At 36.1% G+C, this 21,596-nt stretch overlaps 1 protein-coding gene across 1 annotated transcript in view; it reads left to right on the top strand.

The window, feature by feature from the left end:
* SCLT1 (sodium channel and clathrin linker 1) overlaps window positions 1-21,596 on the top strand; it is a 254,147-nt gene that overhangs the window by 71,647 nt on the left and 160,904 nt on the right. Inside the window, exons 6-8 of the mRNA XM_024745118.1 lie at window positions 13,884-14,019; window positions 19,212-19,334; window positions 21,122-21,187. Coding sequence (XP_024600886.1) covers window positions 13,884-14,019; window positions 19,212-19,334; window positions 21,122-21,187 — 325 coding nt within the window. The remainder of the gene's footprint in view (window positions 1-13,883; window positions 14,020-19,211; window positions 19,335-21,121; window positions 21,188-21,596) is intronic.

Raw genomic sequence — 21,596 nt, 5'->3', positions numbered from 1 at the left:
TGTAGGCTTCCTTGTGGAGGGGGCTAGTGCCTGTGTTCTGGTGGATGAGACTGGATCTTGTCTTTCTGGTGGGCAGGTCCACGTCTGGTGGTGTGTTTTTCGGGTGTCTTGGCCTTATTATGATTTTAGGCAGCCTGTCTGATAATGGGTGGGGTTGTGTTCCTGTCTTGCTAGTTGTTTGGCATAGGGTGTCCAGCACTGTAGCTTGTGGGTCGTTGACTGAAGCTGGGTGTTGGTGTTGAGATGGATATCTCTGGGAGATTTTTGCTGTTTGATATTATGTGGAGTTGGGAGGTCTCTTATGGACCAGTGTCCTGAAGTTGGCTCTCCCACCACAGTCAGTCAGCACAGCACTGACTCTTGGCTGCAATAACTAGAGCCTTTCATCCACACGGCTCTGAATAAAAGGGAGAAAAAGAAGGGAGGGAGGGAGGGAGGAAGGAAGGAAAAGAAGGTAAAATAAAAGTAAGCTAAAATAAAATAAAGTTATTAAAATAAAATATAATTATTAAGATAAAGTTTTTTTTCAAAAGTAAAAGAAAAAAAAAATACAGATGGACAGAACCCAGGACAAATAATGAAAGCAAAGCTTTACAGACAAAATCTCACACAGAAGCATACACATACACACAAAAAGAGGAAAAGGGGAAAAAATAATAAATCTTGGTCTCAAAGTCCACCTCTTCAATTTGGGATGATTCGTTGTCTATTCAGGTATTCCACGGATACAGGGTACCTCAAGTTGATTGTGGAGATTTAATCCACTGTTCCTGAGGCTGCTGGGTGAGATTTCCCTTTCTTTTCTTTGTTTGCACAACTCCCAGGGCTCACCTTTGGATTTGGCCCCACCTCTGCGTGTAGGTCGCCGGAGGGCGTCTGTTCTTTGCTCAGGACGGGGTTAAAGGAGCAGCTGATTCAGGGACTCTGGCTCACTCAGGCCCGGGAGAGGGAGGTGCACGGAGTGCGGGGCGAGCCTGCAGCGGCAGAGGCCGCCATGACATTACACCAGCCTGAGGCACACCGTGCGTTCTCCCGGGGAAGTTGTCCCTGGATCATGGGACCCTGACAGTGGCCGGCCGCACAGGCTCCCCGGAAGGGAGGTGTGGATAGTGACCTGTGCTTGCACATAGGCTTCTTGGTGGCGGCAGCAGCAGCCTTAGCGTCTCATGCCCGTCTCTGGGTTCCGTGCTTTAGCCGCGGCTCGCTCCCGTCTCTGGAGCTCCTTTAAGCAGCGCTCTTGATCCCCTCTCCTTGCGCACCAGGAAACAAAGAGGGAAGAAAAAGTCTCTTGCCTCTTCGTCAGGTCCAGACTTTTCCCCGGACTCCCTCCCGGCTAGCCGTGGTGCACTAACCCCTTCAGGCTGTGTTCACGCTGGCTACCCCAGTCCTCTCCCGGCACTCTGACCGAAGCTGGAGCTTCAGCTCCCAGACCCCGCCTGCCTAGGCGTGTGAGCAGAGAAGTGTCTCGGGCTGGTGAGTGCTGGTCAGCACCGATCCTCTGCGCGTGAATCTCTCTGCTTTGCCCTCTGCACCCCTGTTGCTGTGCTGTCCCCCGCAGCTCCAAAGCTTCCCCCCTCTGCCACGCGCAATCTCCGCCCGCGAAGGGGCTTCTAGTTTGTGGAAACCTTTCCTCCTTCATGGTTCCCTCCCACTGGTGCAGATCCCGTCCCTATTCTTTTGTCTCTGTTTATTCTTTTTTCTTTTGCCCTATCCAGGTACATGGGGGAGTTTCTTGCCTTTTGGGAGGTCTGAGGTCTTCTGCCAGTGTTCAGTAGGTGTTCTGTAGGAGTTGTTCCACGTGTAGATGTATTTCTGATGTATCTGTGGGGAGGAAGGTGATCTCCACATCTTACTCTTCCACCATCTTCCTAGTTGTCAATTCATTCTTTATAATTTCCAGTTTCAGTTTCTTTGAAGAAGAGTGAGAACTTAGAGATCCTTTTGATCTCCTTTTGATCCTCTGTGATTTTATGAATTTTCTGACTATTATAATTATTTTGCCTACCTCTAATTCAACAGCAGCTATTTAACAGCTCATCTTTACTGAACCTTTCATATTCAGTTTAGGTTTCATAGAAAAAACCCCAACTCTCTTGTATTTTTATTTTTTCACTTTGGTTCACATTTAATTAAATTATACAATTATAATAATAGTTTATGGCGGGTATAGTAGATTGGTTTAACATCTGTTCCAACCTCCCTTTTGTATACCTTGTATTGCAAAGGCTGGAAAACTAAAAACTAGTTCAGGGTAGGAATTAGGTTCTGCTAATGACAAACACATGTAAGAGACCTAAATTAGGAGGTAAATAGGAGGAGAAGCTGTGTATGAGAATCTGTTTTTGTGGATGAGACTCTAACAAGTGTAGAGTGTCTCTAGAGCCAGTAGTTCTGGCAGCCGCTTCTGTCAGAGCTAAGTCAGGGTGTTCCTGCAGGCAACAGCTCTGGCACTTACTTCCTGACGCCAGGATCTCAGCTAAAGTGGTGTGCTCCTAGAACCCGCGGTTGGTGTGGCCACTTCCTGATTGTCCAGCTTCCTAATTGTGGTCTACATATAATTTCTCTCAGCACAACAGTTCTACAGTTAACTAAACCAATACGATTGACTTTTTTTTTTTAGCATTTGCACTAGAAAATAGAGATCAGCTAGTTGATGGTGACTTCAGATAAAGCACCTATGCAGAGAAATATGGTGCCACTAGTGTTACTAATAAGGGTAACACTGTTTACTTCTACAAAGCTTTGTATGATTTCTCTTCATTTCTCCTCTTACTGTGAAGCCAACCAAATATGATGGAACTTTCTCTTCTTTATTTTCTTACAGTTCTTATGTTTTGACTTGATTATATATTTGAATAAATACAGCTAGGACCACAACTATCTTACTATCCTGTACATAATATCTCTTCAAATGTTTGTTGAACTTACTACAATTATTGATATCTAATTTTCAAGATTTGTTAGCCATACATAAAAAATAATGCTTTGAAAAAGACTAATTCCTTAAACCTTTGCAGTACTTAAATGGCTTTATTTTCTCAATTATACTGCTAAGATCTTTGGAGAATTAGATAACATGTATTTACTTAGTATTTATAAATATATTATTGCAACTAGATAATACTTCAAAGAAAACAAGGGCAAAAATAAACAGGAAGGTAAAAGATATAAAGAGTAAAGAACAAGTTTGAGTATATGTGTGTATATTTTTCTGTTTATACTACTCATACATAAACCAATAGGAGTATACTGTTTTTCAAGACCCATGAAACATTTACATAGACATGGGCTGCAGACCCTCCCCACCACATACATACATACAAACAAATTAAACATAAATCACACCTACAATAAATTAGAAATAACAAGAAGTGAGTGTAAAGAATTTCTTTTAACTACATTTTCAACTACTGAGATAAAGAGGAAAACTAAAATTAAAAACTGTATAAAATAAATAGCATATCAAACTAGTGAGATGCAGCCAAACTGGTACTCAGAACATTTTTAATTAACTGAAAATAAGTTAGATAGTTTTGTTTAGAGTGATGGCAAGAGACTCCTTCTGAGAAAACTAGAGAATCTGGACAAAAACTAGAAAATCTTGACAAAAATTTGACAAATGTCAAATTTGTTTAAAGTGAATTGGAGTCAGTGTAGAATTGTAGGGTAAACACCAGGAAAAGAAAGAAATCCAGGGATATGAGCCTGCATTTGGGGTTACTTTCCCTTAAACATATCTCCCGATGTCAGAAGAGGTGAAGAGTGGTTGAAAACTGAGCAGAGCTCGAAACAAATTCATAGAGTTAGAGAAATAAAAATTGGAATTCAGAGGCCATCAGACTTGAGGGTAGGTGGCTCAGGAACATCCAGGCTTTGAAGTAAGAGTGACTCCCCCAAAATAGACTAGTCCTGAAAAGATCTAAAACATGACTCTGATGTTTGATACAACATGTTATAAATGACATGATCAGGGTTTGATAATACCCTCCCCACCTGAAAAAAGAAAAGGAAGACTTTTAGAGGAAGATAACATCATTTCTAGGCCTCAAAATGTCTCTGTACTTTTTTACTTGTGATATCTGGCTCATATCTGGTGTAAAAAAACTGGTAATGGGAAGATTGAAGACAGCATGGTTTAAAAATCATAAAATAATAGTATACAATAGAAATAGATCCACGGTTTGGTCTTTAAAATAACTATGCACTATGTTCAATGAAATAAGACACAATTTTGAGAATTCCTATAAGAGAACTAAAAACTCTTAAAGAACCAAATAGAAATTCTAGAACTGAAAATTGCAGTAATAATGGAAATGAGACATAACTGAAGAGAGAATTAATGGAATGCAACCCAAGTCAGAAGAAAATATTCAGAATGAAGGTCAGAGAGAGAAGGGGATAGAAAATGCAGAACAAAATAAATAAATAAATAAAAACTAAGAGACATATGGGAAATAGTGAAAACAGCTAAAAGTCATATAGCTTGAGTCCCAGAAAGAGACGACAGAGACATCAATCCACAGATTAAGAACACACCATGCATCATAAGCAGGATAATACAAAAGTACTGTACCTAGGTACATTATTATAAAATCAAAGAAAACCAAAGAAAAAGAAAAAACTTAACAGCAGAAAGAGCTTGTCTTATTATCTAGCCGCAATAAGATATTAACTGACTTCTCAACAGAGATACTGGAAATCAGGAGACAGTGGAATATTTTTAAAGTGCTTAAAGAAAAACTGTCAATGTAGAATTCTTTACCCAGTGAAATATCCATCAGAAGAAAGGTCAGATGAAAAGAAATTGAGAGCATTATCATTAGCAAAATTAAGGAAAATTAAAAAGATATTCTACAAAAAGAAAAGAATCCCAGATGAAAGCTTAGAATTATAGGAAATGCTGCCCATGGGAGAACGTCTAATGAACATCAGCTATTCTAAAACAATAATAATGTCTCTAAAATATCTGTAGAGAATTAAATATAAGACAGCAATATCATAAATTTAGGGAAAGGGCATTTGGAGTTAAAATATTCTCAGGTTCTAGCATTACCCAAAAGAAATATAGTACTAATTTTTTAGAGTTTGATAACTCAGTGATGCATGTTTTAATCTTTAAAAGTAAAGCCAGCTGCCAACCATGATAATGTAACTGCCAACCATGTAACTGCCAACCAAGATAATATAACTGCCAACCATGTAACTGCCAACCAAGACAATAGAGTAGAAAAATGAAGTAATAAAAAAAAAACCAAAAGAAAGCATGAAAGGAGAGAAAAATCATAATGGACAGGGCAAATAGAAAGTAAATACTAAGATAGTAGATATAAACTCAAATACATTAGTAATTAAACTTCAATGTACTAAATGCTGCAATTGAAAGACAGTGATTTATCAGAGGAGATTAAAAAAGAAACCAGTTATAGTGTGTATTTCTTATCAGACAGATTTTTAAAATATAAGAATATTGAATGATTGCAAATAAGAGGATGGAAAATAGATAAACCATGCAGTGCTAACCAAAAGAAAGCTGGTAATATCAGACATAGTAGACTTTAATGCAAGAAGAGAATATTATAAATAGGGATATTTCATAATGATAAAAGATATAACAGTTTTAAATTTGCAAGTACCCAGAGACTTGCCTGGTTGCACAGTGGTTAAGAATCCACTTGCCAATGCAGGGGACGTGGGTTCAAGCCCTGGCCTGGGAAGATCCCACATGCTGCGGAGCAACTAAGCCTGTGCACCACAACTGCTGAGCCTGCGTGCCACAACTACTGAAGCCCGCACACCTAGAGCCCATGCTCTGCAACAGGAGAAGCCACCGCAATGAGAAGCCTGTGCACCACAACAAAGAGTAGCCCCCGCTTGCCGCAACTAGAGAAAGCCTGCACACAGCAATGAAGACCCAATGCAGCCAAAAATAAATAAATAAATAAATAAATTTATTTATTTAAAAAAAATTTGCAAGTACCCAGTAACAAAGCCTTAGAATAGAAAATTTCAATTTTTCTGTTTTTCTAGATTAGAAAAATTCAGTGATAGCATTGAATGGCAAAACAGACAAATCCACTAGATAGCAGGAAATATAAACATATTGCTCCTCAGTAATTGAAATAAAAACTAAAAAAATAATATTTGAACCATGCAATTAACAAACCTACTTAACAGACAAATACCTAATACCCTCAAAATACATATTCTTTTTAAGTACACGTAAAACATTTCCAAAATGGACAAATCCAGAAAGTAGCTCTCGGGACTTCCCTGGTGGTCCAGTGGGTAAGACTCTGCACTCCCAATGCAGGGGGCCCTGGTTCAATCCCTGGTCGGGGAACTAGATCCCACATGCGTGCCGCAACTAAGAGTTGGCGTGCTGCAACTAAGAAGTCTGCGTGCTGCAACCAAGAAGTCTACATGCTGCAGTCTTCCACGACGAAGATCCTGTGTGCCGTAACTAAGACCTGGCGCAGTCAAAATAAATAAATAAATATTTAAAGGAAAAAAAGAAAACTCTCAGATTTTTTAAGTACTCAGATTCTGTTCCTTAATAACAGTGAAAATTGTATTAGAAATCAGTGGGTTTTTTTTTAAATAAGTTTATTTATTTATTTTTGGCTGTATTGGGTCTTCATTTCTGAGCGTGGGTTTTCTCTAGTTGCGGCAAGCGGGGGCCACTCTTCATCGCTGTGCGTGGGCCTCTCACTGTCACGGCCTCTCCCGTTGCGGAGCACAGGCTCCAGACGTGCAGGCTCAGTAGTTGTGGCTCACGGGCCCAGTTGCTCCGTGGCATGTGGGATCTTCCCAGACCAGGGCTCGAACCTGTGTCCCCTGCATTGGCAGGCAGATGCCCAACCACTGCACCACCAGGGAAGCCCCTAGAAATCAGTTTTTAAAAAAAAAAAGAAAAGAAAGAAAAGAGAAAAGGAATCAGAAAATTCCCAGCTGTTTCTAATTAAGCAATATGCTTTTAAATATTACTCATAGGTCAAAGAATTAACCATGAAAGCTGAAGAATATTTTCAACTGATAGATAGTGAAAATACAGCATAAAAACTGTGGGTTGCAGTTAAGGCCATTCTTAGAGGGAAATCCATACTCTTAAGTGCATATATTAGAAAAGAAGTCTGAAAATCAGTGGACTCTAAGAATTTGCTGAACAGGTTAGGAAAAGAACAGCAAACTAAACCCAAAATTATGAAACATTTGGAGAATTAGGGTACATCAGGCAAGAGACAGCAGGATTGCAAATTGCAAAATTAAACACCACTACCCCAAATACTTCAGATACTAAAACAAAAATAAACTACTGATACATATAGGTGGTCCTTGCTTTGCATGACAGTGCAGGACTATAAAAATGACCTTGCAAGGTGTGTCCAAGGTGATGGAGTACAAAGACCCTGAACTCACCTCCTCCTCTAGGCACACCAAAATTAGAACTATTTACAGAGCAGCTATCAATGAGAATAACTTGAAGACTAGCAGAAAAGATTTTTCACAGCTTAAGATATAAGGAAAGAACCAAAACAAGATGGGTAGGAGGGTCCAGAGACATAATGTAGTCAAGACCTGCACTTTCATGTAGGTGACCCACAAATGGGAGGATAATCACAATCACAGAAGTTCTCTCTAAGGAGCGAGGGGTCCAAGCCCCACATCAGGCTCCCAAGCTGAGGGTCCTGCACTTGAAAGACAGGCCCTCAAAACGTGCGGCTTTGAAAGCCAGCAGGACTTGCATATGGGGAGCCAGAGGACTGTAGGAAGCAGAAACTCCACTGTTAAAGCACACACACAAAATCTCACATGCTCTGAGTCCCAGAACTGAGACAGCAATTTGAAGGAGCCTGATAAGACCCACTTGCTGATCTCGTAAAGTCTCCTGGAGAGGCGGGGCAACTGGGACTCTTCCTGATGACATTGGCAACAGCCATTTTGGGGAGTTCATTCTACCATGAGGACACTGGTGCTGGCAAGTGCCATTTTGGAGTCCTCCCTCTAGCCTACTAGCACTGGGGGCCTGCCTGCCCAACATCAGATAAGCTCCAGTTCCAGGACCTCCCAGGTGAGCACCCAGCCTTGCAGGGACCTGGCTCCACCCACCAGTGGACCAGAACCAACCCCAGGCCTCCCCAACAGCCACACCCAGGTACCCTGGGGCTCAACTCTACCCACCATCAGGTCAGAACCAGCCTTGGAACACCCCTGGCCTTGCTGCCAGCCACAACAGGACCCAGCGCTGCCCATCAGCTAAGCAGGACCAGCCCCAGAATCTCCAGAGTCCCAGAGCCAGCTTCATTAGGATGTGGCCCCACCCACCAGTAGGCTGACACCAGCACTGGACCCCCTGGGTCCCACAGCCAGCACCCAGGGAACCAGATCTGTATACTACTGGGCTGAGACCCACCCCCCTGCCAGGTCATGCGACCAGCTGTACCAGAACCCAGTACTGCCCACTAGTGGGCCAGCATCTACCCAAGGACCTCCCAGCCTGTGCATCCAACCATGCTGAAATCTGGCCTGCCCACCAGCAGGCCAGCAGCCACCATGCAAGGCAGGGCATAGCAGCCAACCAGCCTAGGGATGAGCCTTGTCTACCAGTGTGCCGAGAGTAGTCAGACTCATCACACAGAAGGGCCCACACAGCCCACATGTGGGGTCAAGTGCTGCTGGGCACCATAGGATGTCTCTTACTTAAGACCACTTCTCCAACATCTGGAAACATAACTGACCTACTTAATACTTAGAAATAAACATGGAAAATTAGGCAGAACGAGGAGGGAAGGAATATTTTCCAAATGAAGACAAAACCCCAGAAGAACTAAGCCAAGTGGAGATAAGCAATCTACCTGATAAAGAGTTCAAAAGAATGATAATAAAGATGCTCAGTGCAGCTTAGTGCTTTGTGTCCACCTAGAGGGATGGGATAGGGAGGGTGAGAGGGAGATGCAAGAGGGAGGAGATATGGGGATATATGTATATGTATAGCTGATTCACTTCGTTATACAGCAGAAACTAACACACCATTGTAAAGCAATTAAACTCCAATAAAGATGTTTACAAAAAAAAGAAAATTTACTCTGGCAGAAGCTAAAATTTGATACGATTACATTTAATACAGATAAATCACAATTAATAAAGCCTGTGTTGTAAAAAAAAACAAACATGTAAGTACATATTCACCTTATATTCAAGATATTTGCTTTCTCTTATAAATATCTGTCAGAGTTTTATTTTCTAATCATCTTTCCTTTCTCCACTGATCTGATGTTATCTTTATTATAAACTAAATACATACATTTGAGTTTGTAAAATAATCACAAAATGAGAAATACAGACACTTGAAAATGTTTAGAGAAAACTGTAACTCTGTGCTGATAAATGTGAAACTATAAGTGAAATAAACAATTTTCTATGAAATAAAAAGGTGCTCAGTGAACTCAGGAGAAGAATGAATGAACACAGTGAGAAGTTAGAAGTTTCTAACAAATAGTTAAAAAATATAAAGAAGTAAACAGAGCTGAAGAAGATAATAACTGAAATAAAAAGTACACTAGAAGGAATTAACAGTAGAGTATATGATACAGAGGAACAGATGAGTGAACTGGATGACAAAGTAGAAGAAATCACCCGAACTGAACAAAAAAAGAAAAAAAGAGTTTTTAAAAAAGAGGACAGTTTAAGAGACCTCTGGGACAACATCAAGCATAATAACATTCAAAATATAGGAGTCCCAGAAGGAGGAAATAGAGAGAAAAGGGCAGAGGAGTTATTTGGAGAAATAATAGCTGAAAACTTTCCTGACCATGGCAAGGAAGTAGACATGCAGTTCCAGGCAGCACAGAAAGTCCCAAAGAAAATGAATCCAAAGAAGTCCACACCAAGACACATTGTAATTAAAATGGCAAAAATTAAAGATAAAGAAAGAATCTTAAAAGAAGCAAGGGAAAAGCAACTAGTAGCATACAGGGGAACTCCCATAAGGCTATCAATTGACTTTTCAGCAGCAACTTTGTGAGCAGAAGGGATTGGCACAATTGATTCAAATTGATGAACATACCAACCAAAAATACTCTACTCAGCAAGGCTATCATTCAAATTTGAAGGAGAGGTAAAGAGTTTTACAGACAAGCAAAAGCTACAGAATTCATCACCACTAACCAGCTTTACAAGAGATATTAAAGGGACTTTTCTAAGTGGACAGGACTACAACTAGAAATAGGAAAACTGTGCAAAGAAAAATCTGATTGGTAAAGACAAACATACAGTAAAATAGATCATCCACTTATAAAGCTAGTAGGAAGGTTAAAAGACAAAAGTAGTAAAAACATCTATTTCCACAAGTATTTAAGGGATACACCCCACAAAAAGATATAAAATGTATCAAAAACATTAAACATGGCAAGGGATTTTAAAAATGCAGGGTTGTCAGAATGGTTTGATCTTAAGGGATCATCAACTTAAAATCATATATGAATAAATTTTAAATATATATTATTTATTATATATATATCTTTATAAATATTTTTATATATGAACCTCATTGTAACCACAAACCAAAAATCTGTAATAGATATGCAAAAAAGAAAAAGGAATCTAAACACCAAATTATAAACTCTAGCACTAAAGATAGTCATCCATTAGATCACAAGGATACAGAGCAAAAAAAAGAAAGGAAGAAGAGAGAACCACAGAAAGAACCAGAAAACAATGAACAAAATGACAGTAAGTACATACACATCAATAATTATTTTAAATGTATTGGACTAAATGCTCCAATCAGAAGACTTAGAGTGACTGAATGGATACAGAAAGAAGAACTATATATATGCTTCCTAGAAGAAACTCATTTTAGATCTAAAGACACAGAGATGGAAAGTGAGAGTATGGAAAGAAGTTTTCCATGCAAATGGAAACAAAAAGAAAGCTGGGGTAGCAATTCTTATATCAGACAAAATAGAGTTTAAAACAAAAACTGTTAAAAGAGACAGAGAAGGACGTTACATAATGATAATGGGATCAATCCAACAATATATAATAATTGTAAATATTTATGTCCCAACTTAGGAGCACCTAAATATGTAAATCAAATATAAGTAGACATAAAGGGAGAAATTGTGTTGAGTTACACAATAATAATATGGGACTTTAACACCCAACTTACATCAATGGAAGATCATGCATCCAGACAGAAAATCAATAAGGAAACACTAGCCTTACATCAGATAGACTTTATTTATATGTACATCTATGTATATATATGTATGTATAAAACATTCCATCCCAAAAGCAACAGAATAAACATTCAACTAACATTTTCCAGGATAGAGCACATACTAGGCCACAAAATAAGTCTCAGTAAAATTAAGAATATTGAAATTATATTAAACATCTTTTACAATCACAATGCTTGAGACTAGAAATAAACTACAATGAAAAAACTACCAAAAAAAAAAAAAAACAATGGAGGCTAAGCAGTATGCTACTAAACAACCATTGGGTCACTGAAGAAATCAAACAGGAAGTCAAAAAATACCTGGAGTCAAATTAAAATAGAAATAGAATGGTGGAAAAGCTTTGGGAAGCAGGAAAAGCTGTTCTCAGAGGGAAGTTTCTAGCAATATAGGCCTACCTAAGGAAGTAAGAAAAATCTCAAATAAGCAATCTAACCTTACACCTAGAGGAACTAGAAAAAGAACTAATAAAACCCCCAAAGTTAGTAGAAGAAAAGGATCAGAGCAGAAATAAATGTAATAGAGACTTTAAAAAAATAGAGAAAATCAGTGAAACTAAGCTCTGGTTCCTTGAAAAGATAAACAAAATTGATAAACCTTTAGCCAGAGTCATTAAGAAAAAGAAAGGACCCAAATAAAATCAGAAATGAAAGAGAAGTTACAGATTCATATTTCTATACTGACAATACAGAAATATGAAAGATCATAAGACATTACTGTGAACAGTTATACACCAATAAAATGGAGAACCAAGAAGAAACGGATAAATACCTAGAGATGTACAGTCTAGCTACAAGACAAGGATGCCCACTCTTACCACTTTTATTCAACATAGTATTGGAAGACCTAGCCACAGCTATCAGACAAGAAAAAGAAATAAAAGGTATCCAAATCAGAAGGGAAGAGGTAAAATGTCTACTATACATAGAAAATCCTAAAGATGCCACCAGAAAACTAGTAGAGCTCATTAATGAATTCAGTAAAGTTTTAGGATACAAAGATAACATACAGAAATCTGTTGCATTTCTATACACTAACAATGAAGTATCAGACAGATAAATTAAGGAAACAACCCCAATTTACCTTCACATCAAAGAGAATAAAATAGCTAGGAATAAACCTACCTAAAGAGGCACAAGACCTGTGTGCCAAAAACTATAAGACATTGATGAAAGCCATCCAAGGACTAAATTCCAAAAGTTAAAGTTTGGAGAGATGAAAATTCCACTGAGACTGAGAAAGAGAGAAATACTGTACAGAATAGTTAAAAAAAAAAATTCCAGAAGAGAATAAGCAATAGGTGACATTTACATTTTACAGATTGGGAAACTGAGGCCAAAAGAGGTTAAGGAACTTGTCCAAAGTCACATAGCTAATGAAATGAGATACTGGTTTCAAATTCAGGCAGTTTGGGTATAGGCAATATGCCTGTAACTATTAAGGGTTCTTTTTTTTTTGTTTAGTTTTTGTGTTTTTTTAATTGAAGTATAGTTGCTGTACATTATTATATAAGTTACAGATGTACAATATAGTGTTTCACAATATTTAAAGGTTATACTCCATTTATAGTTATGATAAAATATTGCCTATATTCCCTGTGTTGTACAACGTATCTTCTTAGCTTATTTTATATCTAATAATTTGTACTTCTTAATCCAGTATGCCTATACTGCCTTTCCCCTCTCCCCTTGCCCCACTGGTACCTGAGGTTATTGTCTTGTGACTTACTTGATGAACTTCGTTTTCAATAAATATGTTTTAAGATTTAAGATTGCGTTTTTCTAGTTTCAACGGAGATTGTAGTATTAGTAGATAATTCTGTTTAAATTATTTTAGAGAGATGGATGCAATTCCTTTGGGAAATTTTTACTTTGAGATGTGTTTATTATAAATAATGTTTTCTGGTTATAATTATATAAATTCAGTGTTTCTAAGTTTTTCTGATATTAAAAAACATTTTTCCTTCTAGGAGTACATCATTTTGACATAAACACCTAATCAGTCTTTTAAGTTGAACCTTTCTATGCTTTTTTTTTTTTTTGGTGTAATTTCAAAGCATGAAATACTTGTAATTTACTTTAATGTAAGGTTCAAGTTGAATTTAAGGCTTTCAGAGTTATGGTCAAGCTTATGTAAGAAAGTGCTGGCAAGTAAATCCTCTAGTCTTGATTTCATAACCATCAAGAATTTTATTCTATGCTTTATAAACTGGAATGAGTGAGAAATCAGATGAGTTTTGTGAAACACAATGAAGAAATTAACAATAATTCTACAAGATTTAAAATTCCCTTTCTATTTAAGTAACTAGATGAAATTATCATATTTAAAATATTTTATGAATGACTTGTCAATTAATAAGGTATAATTTCAGAATATTACCTCTTTAAAAAATTAAAATCTTTCTAGGACAAACTGAATTATGTATGTTTGAATTAATTATGACAAATTTAATTCTTTCACAATCGTGATATATTTTTTCTTATAGCACATTATTTAATGGTTTTAAAACACTTCTAAATTTAGAGGTTGACTTAAAAATGATTTTTGTGTAAATAGTGATTTTTTGACCCAAATGTTTAATTAGTTGACCTGAAACAGTAATTACTATTACCAAAATTAGATTATTGTTAACTGTTTGTTCCAAAGGTTGCACCGTGAATTAAAAGATGCTGTTGAAAAGCAATTGGAAGCCATTCCCTTTGGCACAGAGATGGGAAATGAGATATGTACAGATGATGAAACAGTCAGGAATCTTCAAGAACAACTACAACTGGCCAATCAAGTGAGTGATATATGTATTGAATTATATCCTAAATAAACAGAGTTTCTAAAAAATCTATAGTCAATCATTATTTATGAATGATAATAACAGAATATTGAAATTGTTAGCATAATGATTTTCTACAGTTTGCAAAATAGTTAACAGGTAACAAAGCTTATAATATGTGCCTTCCCTGTATGTTATAAATGTAGTTGCCATGTATATATTTTAACTGAATCATAATTCTTTTGGCATGATTTTTTAAGTGTTATAAAATATTTTAATGCCAAAGAAAATTTTTAAAGAAAAGAATCAATTATCCACTTGCCTAAATTTACATTTTTCATTTTCCTGTGTTTTCTTTTGATACTGTTTTCTTCAATTTTCAAAGATTATAGAATTATATTTTTCTAAAGTTATGCTTCTTTTAGAATTATACTTTTTCTCCTTTTTTCCTCCTTCATGGTAATTGAAATATTTGGGAAGCTATATTGTATATATCCTGTTTTCAGCACCACAATTTTTTTTGGTTATATGTAAGGGAATTTTATTTTAATTTACAATTTTGCATCCTAGGTATCTCATATCTTTTATGGATTTTAATCCCATTCTTCTACCTTCCTGTGTGCCTCAGTTTCTTCATTTTATAAATGGGGATTGGAAATACTTTATTACAATTTTGATTTTATAGTTATCTATGAAAAGTCATATTTTTTTATTCCTTGTAAATTTGGTTTTGGAATTCTTTGCTTTTGAAAATGATATTTTAAGTTAATCGGATAGGTTGTATCTACCTTGATAAGGAGCATTATATAGCACTGAACTCTTTTTAATGTGTAAAGGGAAGGAATTTGAAAAATAATAGAGGCAAAAATAATGAGAAAAGCATGTTCTTTACTCTGTTCTAGACTAGTATTTCAGAAAGGATTTATTAATGTTGACATATAAATAAATGAAAATTAATGTAAACTTATAAATGCTTTCTCACAAGGTATTAAATATGTCCTTTGAAAGCTGTGGCAGAATGTGCATTTCTTATTACTCTTTAAAAATATTGTGACAGATCATATGTAAAAGTACACCTTCAATATAGACAATGATTATTTGTCAGTCATACCTCAATAAATCCAAATATTTTTTTAATTTATAAAAAGAAAAAAGTGCAAATCTAGATAGGATTCATTTTTTGTTTTGTTTTCTTTTTTTGAAACTACAAATCTTATGTCTTAAAAGCATCTCCCTGTAGTACTTTTGTTGCTATAATTTCTTTTTGTTGTTGTTGCTATAATTTGTATTGCTAAATTTTGTTCTTTGTTTTTTTAAGCCACACTTGTTCTCTCTTTTCTCACCTCTTTCTCCTCCTATCTTCTCCTGTCTTTGCCTTTCTCCATCTCCATCTTACTTGGTACATATTTTTCTGAAGATGGGGTCCTACCTTTTTGCTACATTTTGGATCATTACTTCACAGAAGCTTTGGTGAGGTACAAGTTTGGCCAGTCAAAAATGAAAAAGGAGATTTGTTAAAAACAAATTTTGCCACAATATCTGCAAAGTATTTTGTATATTAAGTATGGAATTTTAACTGAGTGAGAGTTTTGGCAATTTTATAAAGTATGAATAATAGAAAAATGTTAATAAATCCATAAAATAGTAATGTCAGATGTTAATTCTGCTTATTACTTATACATACATGTTTATTAAATTTATTATTAAGTTCTAGTAAAACACATACAATTGTTTTGGTATCCATCACTAGATTGAAAGCCCTTTGTGTCATGCGTGAAGATTAGGTGAATCCAAACTGAATAAATTTAAAACTCAATAAGATACAATTTATAGTAGAAAATTGAGAGAAAGAGGGAGAATTCTTTATTATATTATGCTTTATTAAAGTAATAAGTCTAGAGAATTTAACAGAAGATTCAAATACCTTCATCCATTCCACAGATATTTTTCGTTGTCTATTATATATGAGGCACTGTGCTTAGTATTTATCACATACAGTGCAGAATGTTGGCTCCTACTTTTGTGAAACACACAAGCTTTTGGAAGAAAAGTTTGGCCAAACTTCTTGAGTTTGGTCCCCATTCTACTTTGTAGCTCTATGATCTTGGGAAACTTCTTTGTGCTTCACCTTCTTCATTTATAAATGGAGATTATAATAATTCTTATTTTATGGAGTTCTTATGGTAATTAAAATTTTGAATCCCCATTAAGCACATAGGGTAATGCCTAGCACATGTGTGAGTTCATAAATCTACCTATTATTTTTATCATCTTTATCATTATTATTACTAAACAGCATGATAAAGCAGAATTAAAATTAGGTGCAAAAGGTTCTGTGTGTCTCAAGTGTAGTTGCTTTGGGAGCCAGTAGCACTAGTACAATATCAAGTACCTAACTAAATATTTTTCGTTTGGAGTATTTTGCTCTCCTATAATAGTGTGATTTGTAAAAATCTTTCTGGTGGGCAGTTTGGCAGTAAGAGCCCTAGAAATGTTCATATCCTTTAACCAATTTATTAGATGGTGACATCACATAGATTCTAGGAATCTGTCCTAAGAAACAGTATATAAAAATATATGAATAGGGCTTCCCTGGTGGCTCAGTGGTTGAGAATCTGCCTGCTAATGCAGGGGACACGGGTTCGAGCCCTGGTCTGGGAAGATCCCACACGCCGCGGAGCAACTAGGCCCGTGAGCCACAACTACTGAGCCTGCGCGTCTGGAGCCTGTGCTCCTCAACAAGAGAGGCCGCGATAGTGAGAGGCCCGCGCACCGCGATGAAGAGTGGCCCCCGCTCGCCGCAACTGGAGAAAGCCCACGCACAGAAACGAAGACCCAACACAGCCAAAAATAAATAAATAAATTTATTATAAAAAAATATATATATGAATAAATATATTCATTATAGTAATGTTTTGATAGTGAAAAATTGGAAGTAGTTTAAAAACCTAAAAATGTGGAATCACTTAAATTGTGTTTTTTCCAAATGATGCGTTATACGTTAGTACAGTGGTTCTCAAATTTTGGTGTGTATCGTGATCACCCGAGGGCTTACTGAAATAAAGATTGTCACCCCCTCCCCCAAGTTTTTGATTCAAGAAGTCTAGGATATGGCTCAGTAATTCACATTTCTAACAGGTTCTAAGGTATTGATGCTAGTCCTTTGAGAACCACTGGCTTAGGAGAATCTGGGCTTTCTTCGTAGTCCAGATGACTCTTACCATCAGGCACGTTTGGGAAACTGCAGTCTTTTGAGTTACGAGGCATTTTTATGACTATTCTATTGAAAAGAAAGCAGTCTTAAGGAAATAAAATGAATTGTACAGGGTCATTCAGCCAGAATTAGAAATCCAACCCAAATTCTGGCTCCAGATTCTGCTTTTGTCTACATATTTTTAAACTATATACATTTTAGGCAAAACTAATCAATAATTTAAAAAGTCAGGATAAAGGTTATTTTGGGAGGATTGTAGTATCTGTAAGAAAGGGGCAACTGGCTTCTAGCTGCTGGTAATCATGTTCTCTTTCTTGAACTGGGTGCTGGTTACATGGGTGCACTCACTATACAAATTTATGATTTGTGTGTTTCTGAATGCATGTTATGCCTCAGAAATAGTTTCCTTAAAGCTTATAAGTGTATATTTATTTGAAATGTATACTCATTTTGTTCCAAAAATGCATATCTTTTCACTACACCTTCTTACCTACTTAACTAAAACTGAGAGAATTAGCTCTGACCTGGGATTTAAAAGCTTGGGCTTTAGGGACAAAGAGATGAAAGTTTCTTCTTGATTCTGTCAACAGCTTGCTGAGGTAACTATACTTCAATTTTTTAAAAGTACATGCAAAAAAGAAAAAAAAGAGAGAATAATGCTTTTTATATGCTAGCTTAAAGTTTCTCAACCGTTTTGGTTTTAGGACCCCTCTTCAGTATGCTTAAAAATTATTGAGGACTCCAAAGAGGTTTTTTTTTTGTGTGGGGTATTTATCATATTACTAATTAAGACATTTTTAGAAACAAATGGGAGCATAAGAGTGCATTTTGGTAGCCATCAGAGCAATGACAACATTACACAGTACATCATATAAACTTTGGAAAACTGTACTGTACACTCATGAGAGGATGAGAGTGAAAAAGGCAAATAATGTCTTCATATTATTATGAACAAAATTTTTTCTTCAAGGGTCCCCATATCACTTTTGAGCATTACTATATTGAAAGAATAGTTAATAACCTGAAAAAATTCTCATTATAAAATTCCAGGTGAAAAATAGACAACGCAAACAGCACACTATGTGTTTCCCAGTTTTTTTAAAGAAAAAAAATACAGAATTCTCCCCCCCAAATCACATTTATAAACAAGACTACATCCAACATTCATAAAGATGTTTATATCCAGATGTTAGCAGTATTTATTATCAGGTGCTAAAAAATATTAGGTAATTTTATTTTCTTCTCTATTTTTCTGTACTTTCCTAATTTTCTATGATAAACATTTATTACTTTAGCAGTCAGAAAAAAACCTCTTGTACTTTACCAGGGACAGTTTTCATCAGTAATTTCTATGGCTTACACTTTCTGGAACAAGAAAGTGATTGAAGGGTTTTAATTTTAGCTATTAAATCTGAATAAAAAGAAAATTTCAAAGTAAGGAGCTTTCATCTTTAGGTTTATTCTGTAAATAATTTTTTTAATTAATTTATTTATTTTTGTCTGCGTTGGGTCTTCATTGCTGCACACGGGCTTTCTCTAGTTGCAGCGAGCGGGGGCTACTCATTGTTGTGGTGCGTGGGCTTCTCATTGCAGTGGCCTCTCCCATTGCGGAGCACGGGCTCCAGGTGCATGGACTTCAGTAGTTTTGGCTCGTGGGCTCTAGAGCGCAGGCTCAGTAGTTGTGGCGCATGGGCTTAGTTGCTCTGTGGCATGTGGGAACTTCCCGGACCAGGTCTCAAACCCGCGTCACCTGCGTTGGCAGGCAGATTCTTAACCACTGTGCCACCAGGGAAGTCCCTCTAAATAATTTTATTTACAACTTTATATCATCAAAAATATTACAACTATACGATCTTAGACAAGTTCTATTTTTATTTTGTGGCTTTATATACAAGAACTCATTCTGTAAAAGAGTATGATTTATTTGTACTTTGCTAATTTATTTGTAACCTGCTAATAATTTAATGAGTTCTGAAATGTTTTTCTTTTATAGGAAAAAACTCAGGCTGTAGAACTCTGGCAGACTGTTTCTCAGGAGCTGGACAGACTACAGAAACTTTACCAGGAACATATGACTGAGGCCCAGATTCATGTAGTTGAAAGTCAAAAGCAAAAGGTAATCTTGGATTTCATGGTTTTCTTGTATATCAGTAAGAAGTTGCATTCTGGAGAAACTCAGTTTTGGAGAAGAATGCCGAAGTCTCTACCGCGTTATTTATGTTGGCAGTAAATTGATCTTCAGTGGTTAGAAATTTTTTGAACACATAAGATAATCAAAACTGTGCCTAGTGTACATAGGGTTTTGTAATGTGATTAGCAGCGACAGCTGTATTTAGTGCTATTAAGCAGCTCTAAGATTATTATGTGTAAATGGATCTCCAAAACTTTTATATTCTTGATTTTTTTACCTGGTTAAAAAAGACAAAGACTGATCATTAGACCATGGACAGTGAAGAAGCCTGCTCAAATGTGATGACAACACTTGTGAAATGAAAATGTTAACAACCTTAAATGTGACCTTTTACTAAAATGTGAAGTTTGTCTAACATAAATTAAGCAGAATAGGATTTTACAATAGGAAGGCTCTTAATGGTTATTAAGGACTTCTTTCTATCCAAAGCAAGAATCATTTTATATTCTTTTAAAGTGAACATATAGCTTTTGCTTTATACCTCTGTTGACAAGAACGTACTATCTCACAAGACCATCCATTCCGTTGGAAAATCTACCTCCCTTATCTTTCCATTGATTCTTTTTCTGCTAGGTACATTGAAATCTATGGAGAAATTCCAATTCTGATTCCTTTCCTGTGGATTTATGAGAAGGCAGCTGTCTAAATATACTGGTTATCATGCCTCTCTTCAACTCTCATTTATAGACTTTTCAAATTCCAGTTTATGACTGTTCCTATTATTATCACTGTAATTAGGAATTTCTACCTAAAGAAGTCATAATAATACTTAATGATGCTTCGCAGTTTACAAAATGATTTTTCTATACATGCCCTGGTTTGAAAATAATTCACATGTAGTCTGTGCCATAATACTTACCTCTGAGATCTGGAAACCGTTTCTAATATGAGTTTGTTCTTTTAAGCCTATTTTTCATTAGGTTAATCAGCTAAGCCATTGGGTTTAGGGAATTTTTTTCCGCTTGAATAAGATCATTCTTATGCTATAGCTTTGCAATTAGGGTTTTTTTCTTTCCTTTTTTTTCTTTGGCTGCACCTCTCAGCAAGTGGGGTCTTAGTTCCCCGACCAGGGATTGAACCCATGTCCCCTGTATTGGAAGGCGGATTCTTAACCCCTGGACCACCAGGGAAGTCCCTGCAGTTAGGGTTTTTTTGTGTTTGTTTGTTTGTTTGTTTTTGTATACGACTTAACAAATAATACTCTGTCCTTATTTCCCTAGTTATCCATCAATCTTGAATTCTGTCATTTGACATATGATGTTTAATCTGATCATAACAGATAATCAAAAAATTTAAAACTTGTGGGGCATTCAAGCCATGAGAATTTTAAAGAAGGAGGAAAGGCACAATAACTCCTGTGCTGTGGTTTGTACTGTACGTTTTGAATAGGTTTGAATATTGTTTGTCAATATTGGGTAAGGTGTCTCTAGCATATCTATCTACTAATGGATTGATCTCTAGAAATAATGATTTCACATAAAACATAAATAGCTACATTAGTTTCCACATTGCCACCTTATTTAATTTTGTAATCATTAAAAAAAATTTATCTTTTTATTTCTTCAACTGTTAATTCATACAGTACTTGTGAGAAGAAATACAATTGATGTCATCTAGATTTAGGCATAATGATTTTAGCCTTGATTTTAGTTTAATTTTAAATATGGGTTGCAAACAAAATGCTATTTATATATTCCCTCTTCCTACTACAGGATCAGCTGACCAATTTTCAACAACTGACCAAGCAACTTCATGTAACTAATGAGACCACAGAAATGGTAAGTGAAAATATCCATTTAATGCACTTGTTATATAAACTAGAAATTGTCACTATAAGTAATAATGTTTATTTTTGCTAAGGCAAATTAACAAGAAAAAAATACTTGAAATTAAAATAGGTAAGCAGTATTCTTTTCTTTTTATCTGTCTTTTTCTTTCACATTCAGCAGCATGACATGAGGGTTCACGCTGGTTTCCAGAGATTTAAAGCTAACATCTATCTGAAATATATCCTAATCTGAAAATACTCTTAAGAGTCCTTGGTAAGATTTCCTGAGAGTAATCTCGACTGTGAGCTCCTCAAGAGTAGGACTCATGCTTTGTTCTTAGTATTTCATCTAGAACATAGTTAGGTATACACTAAGAATGGTGGAACTTTTAGACAAATGGTAACCCAAATCCTTAAAA

This window comes from Neophocaena asiaeorientalis, unplaced genomic scaffold (genome assembly GCF_003031525.2).
Source record: "Neophocaena asiaeorientalis asiaeorientalis breed wild unplaced genomic scaffold, Neophocaena_asiaeorientalis_V1.1 scaffold65, whole genome shotgun sequence".
Lineage (NCBI taxonomy): Eukaryota > Metazoa > Chordata > Mammalia > Artiodactyla > Phocoenidae > Neophocaena > Neophocaena asiaeorientalis.
The sequence above is the reverse complement of the archived record's forward strand: the minus strand, read 5'-3'. Positions and strand labels throughout refer to the sequence as shown.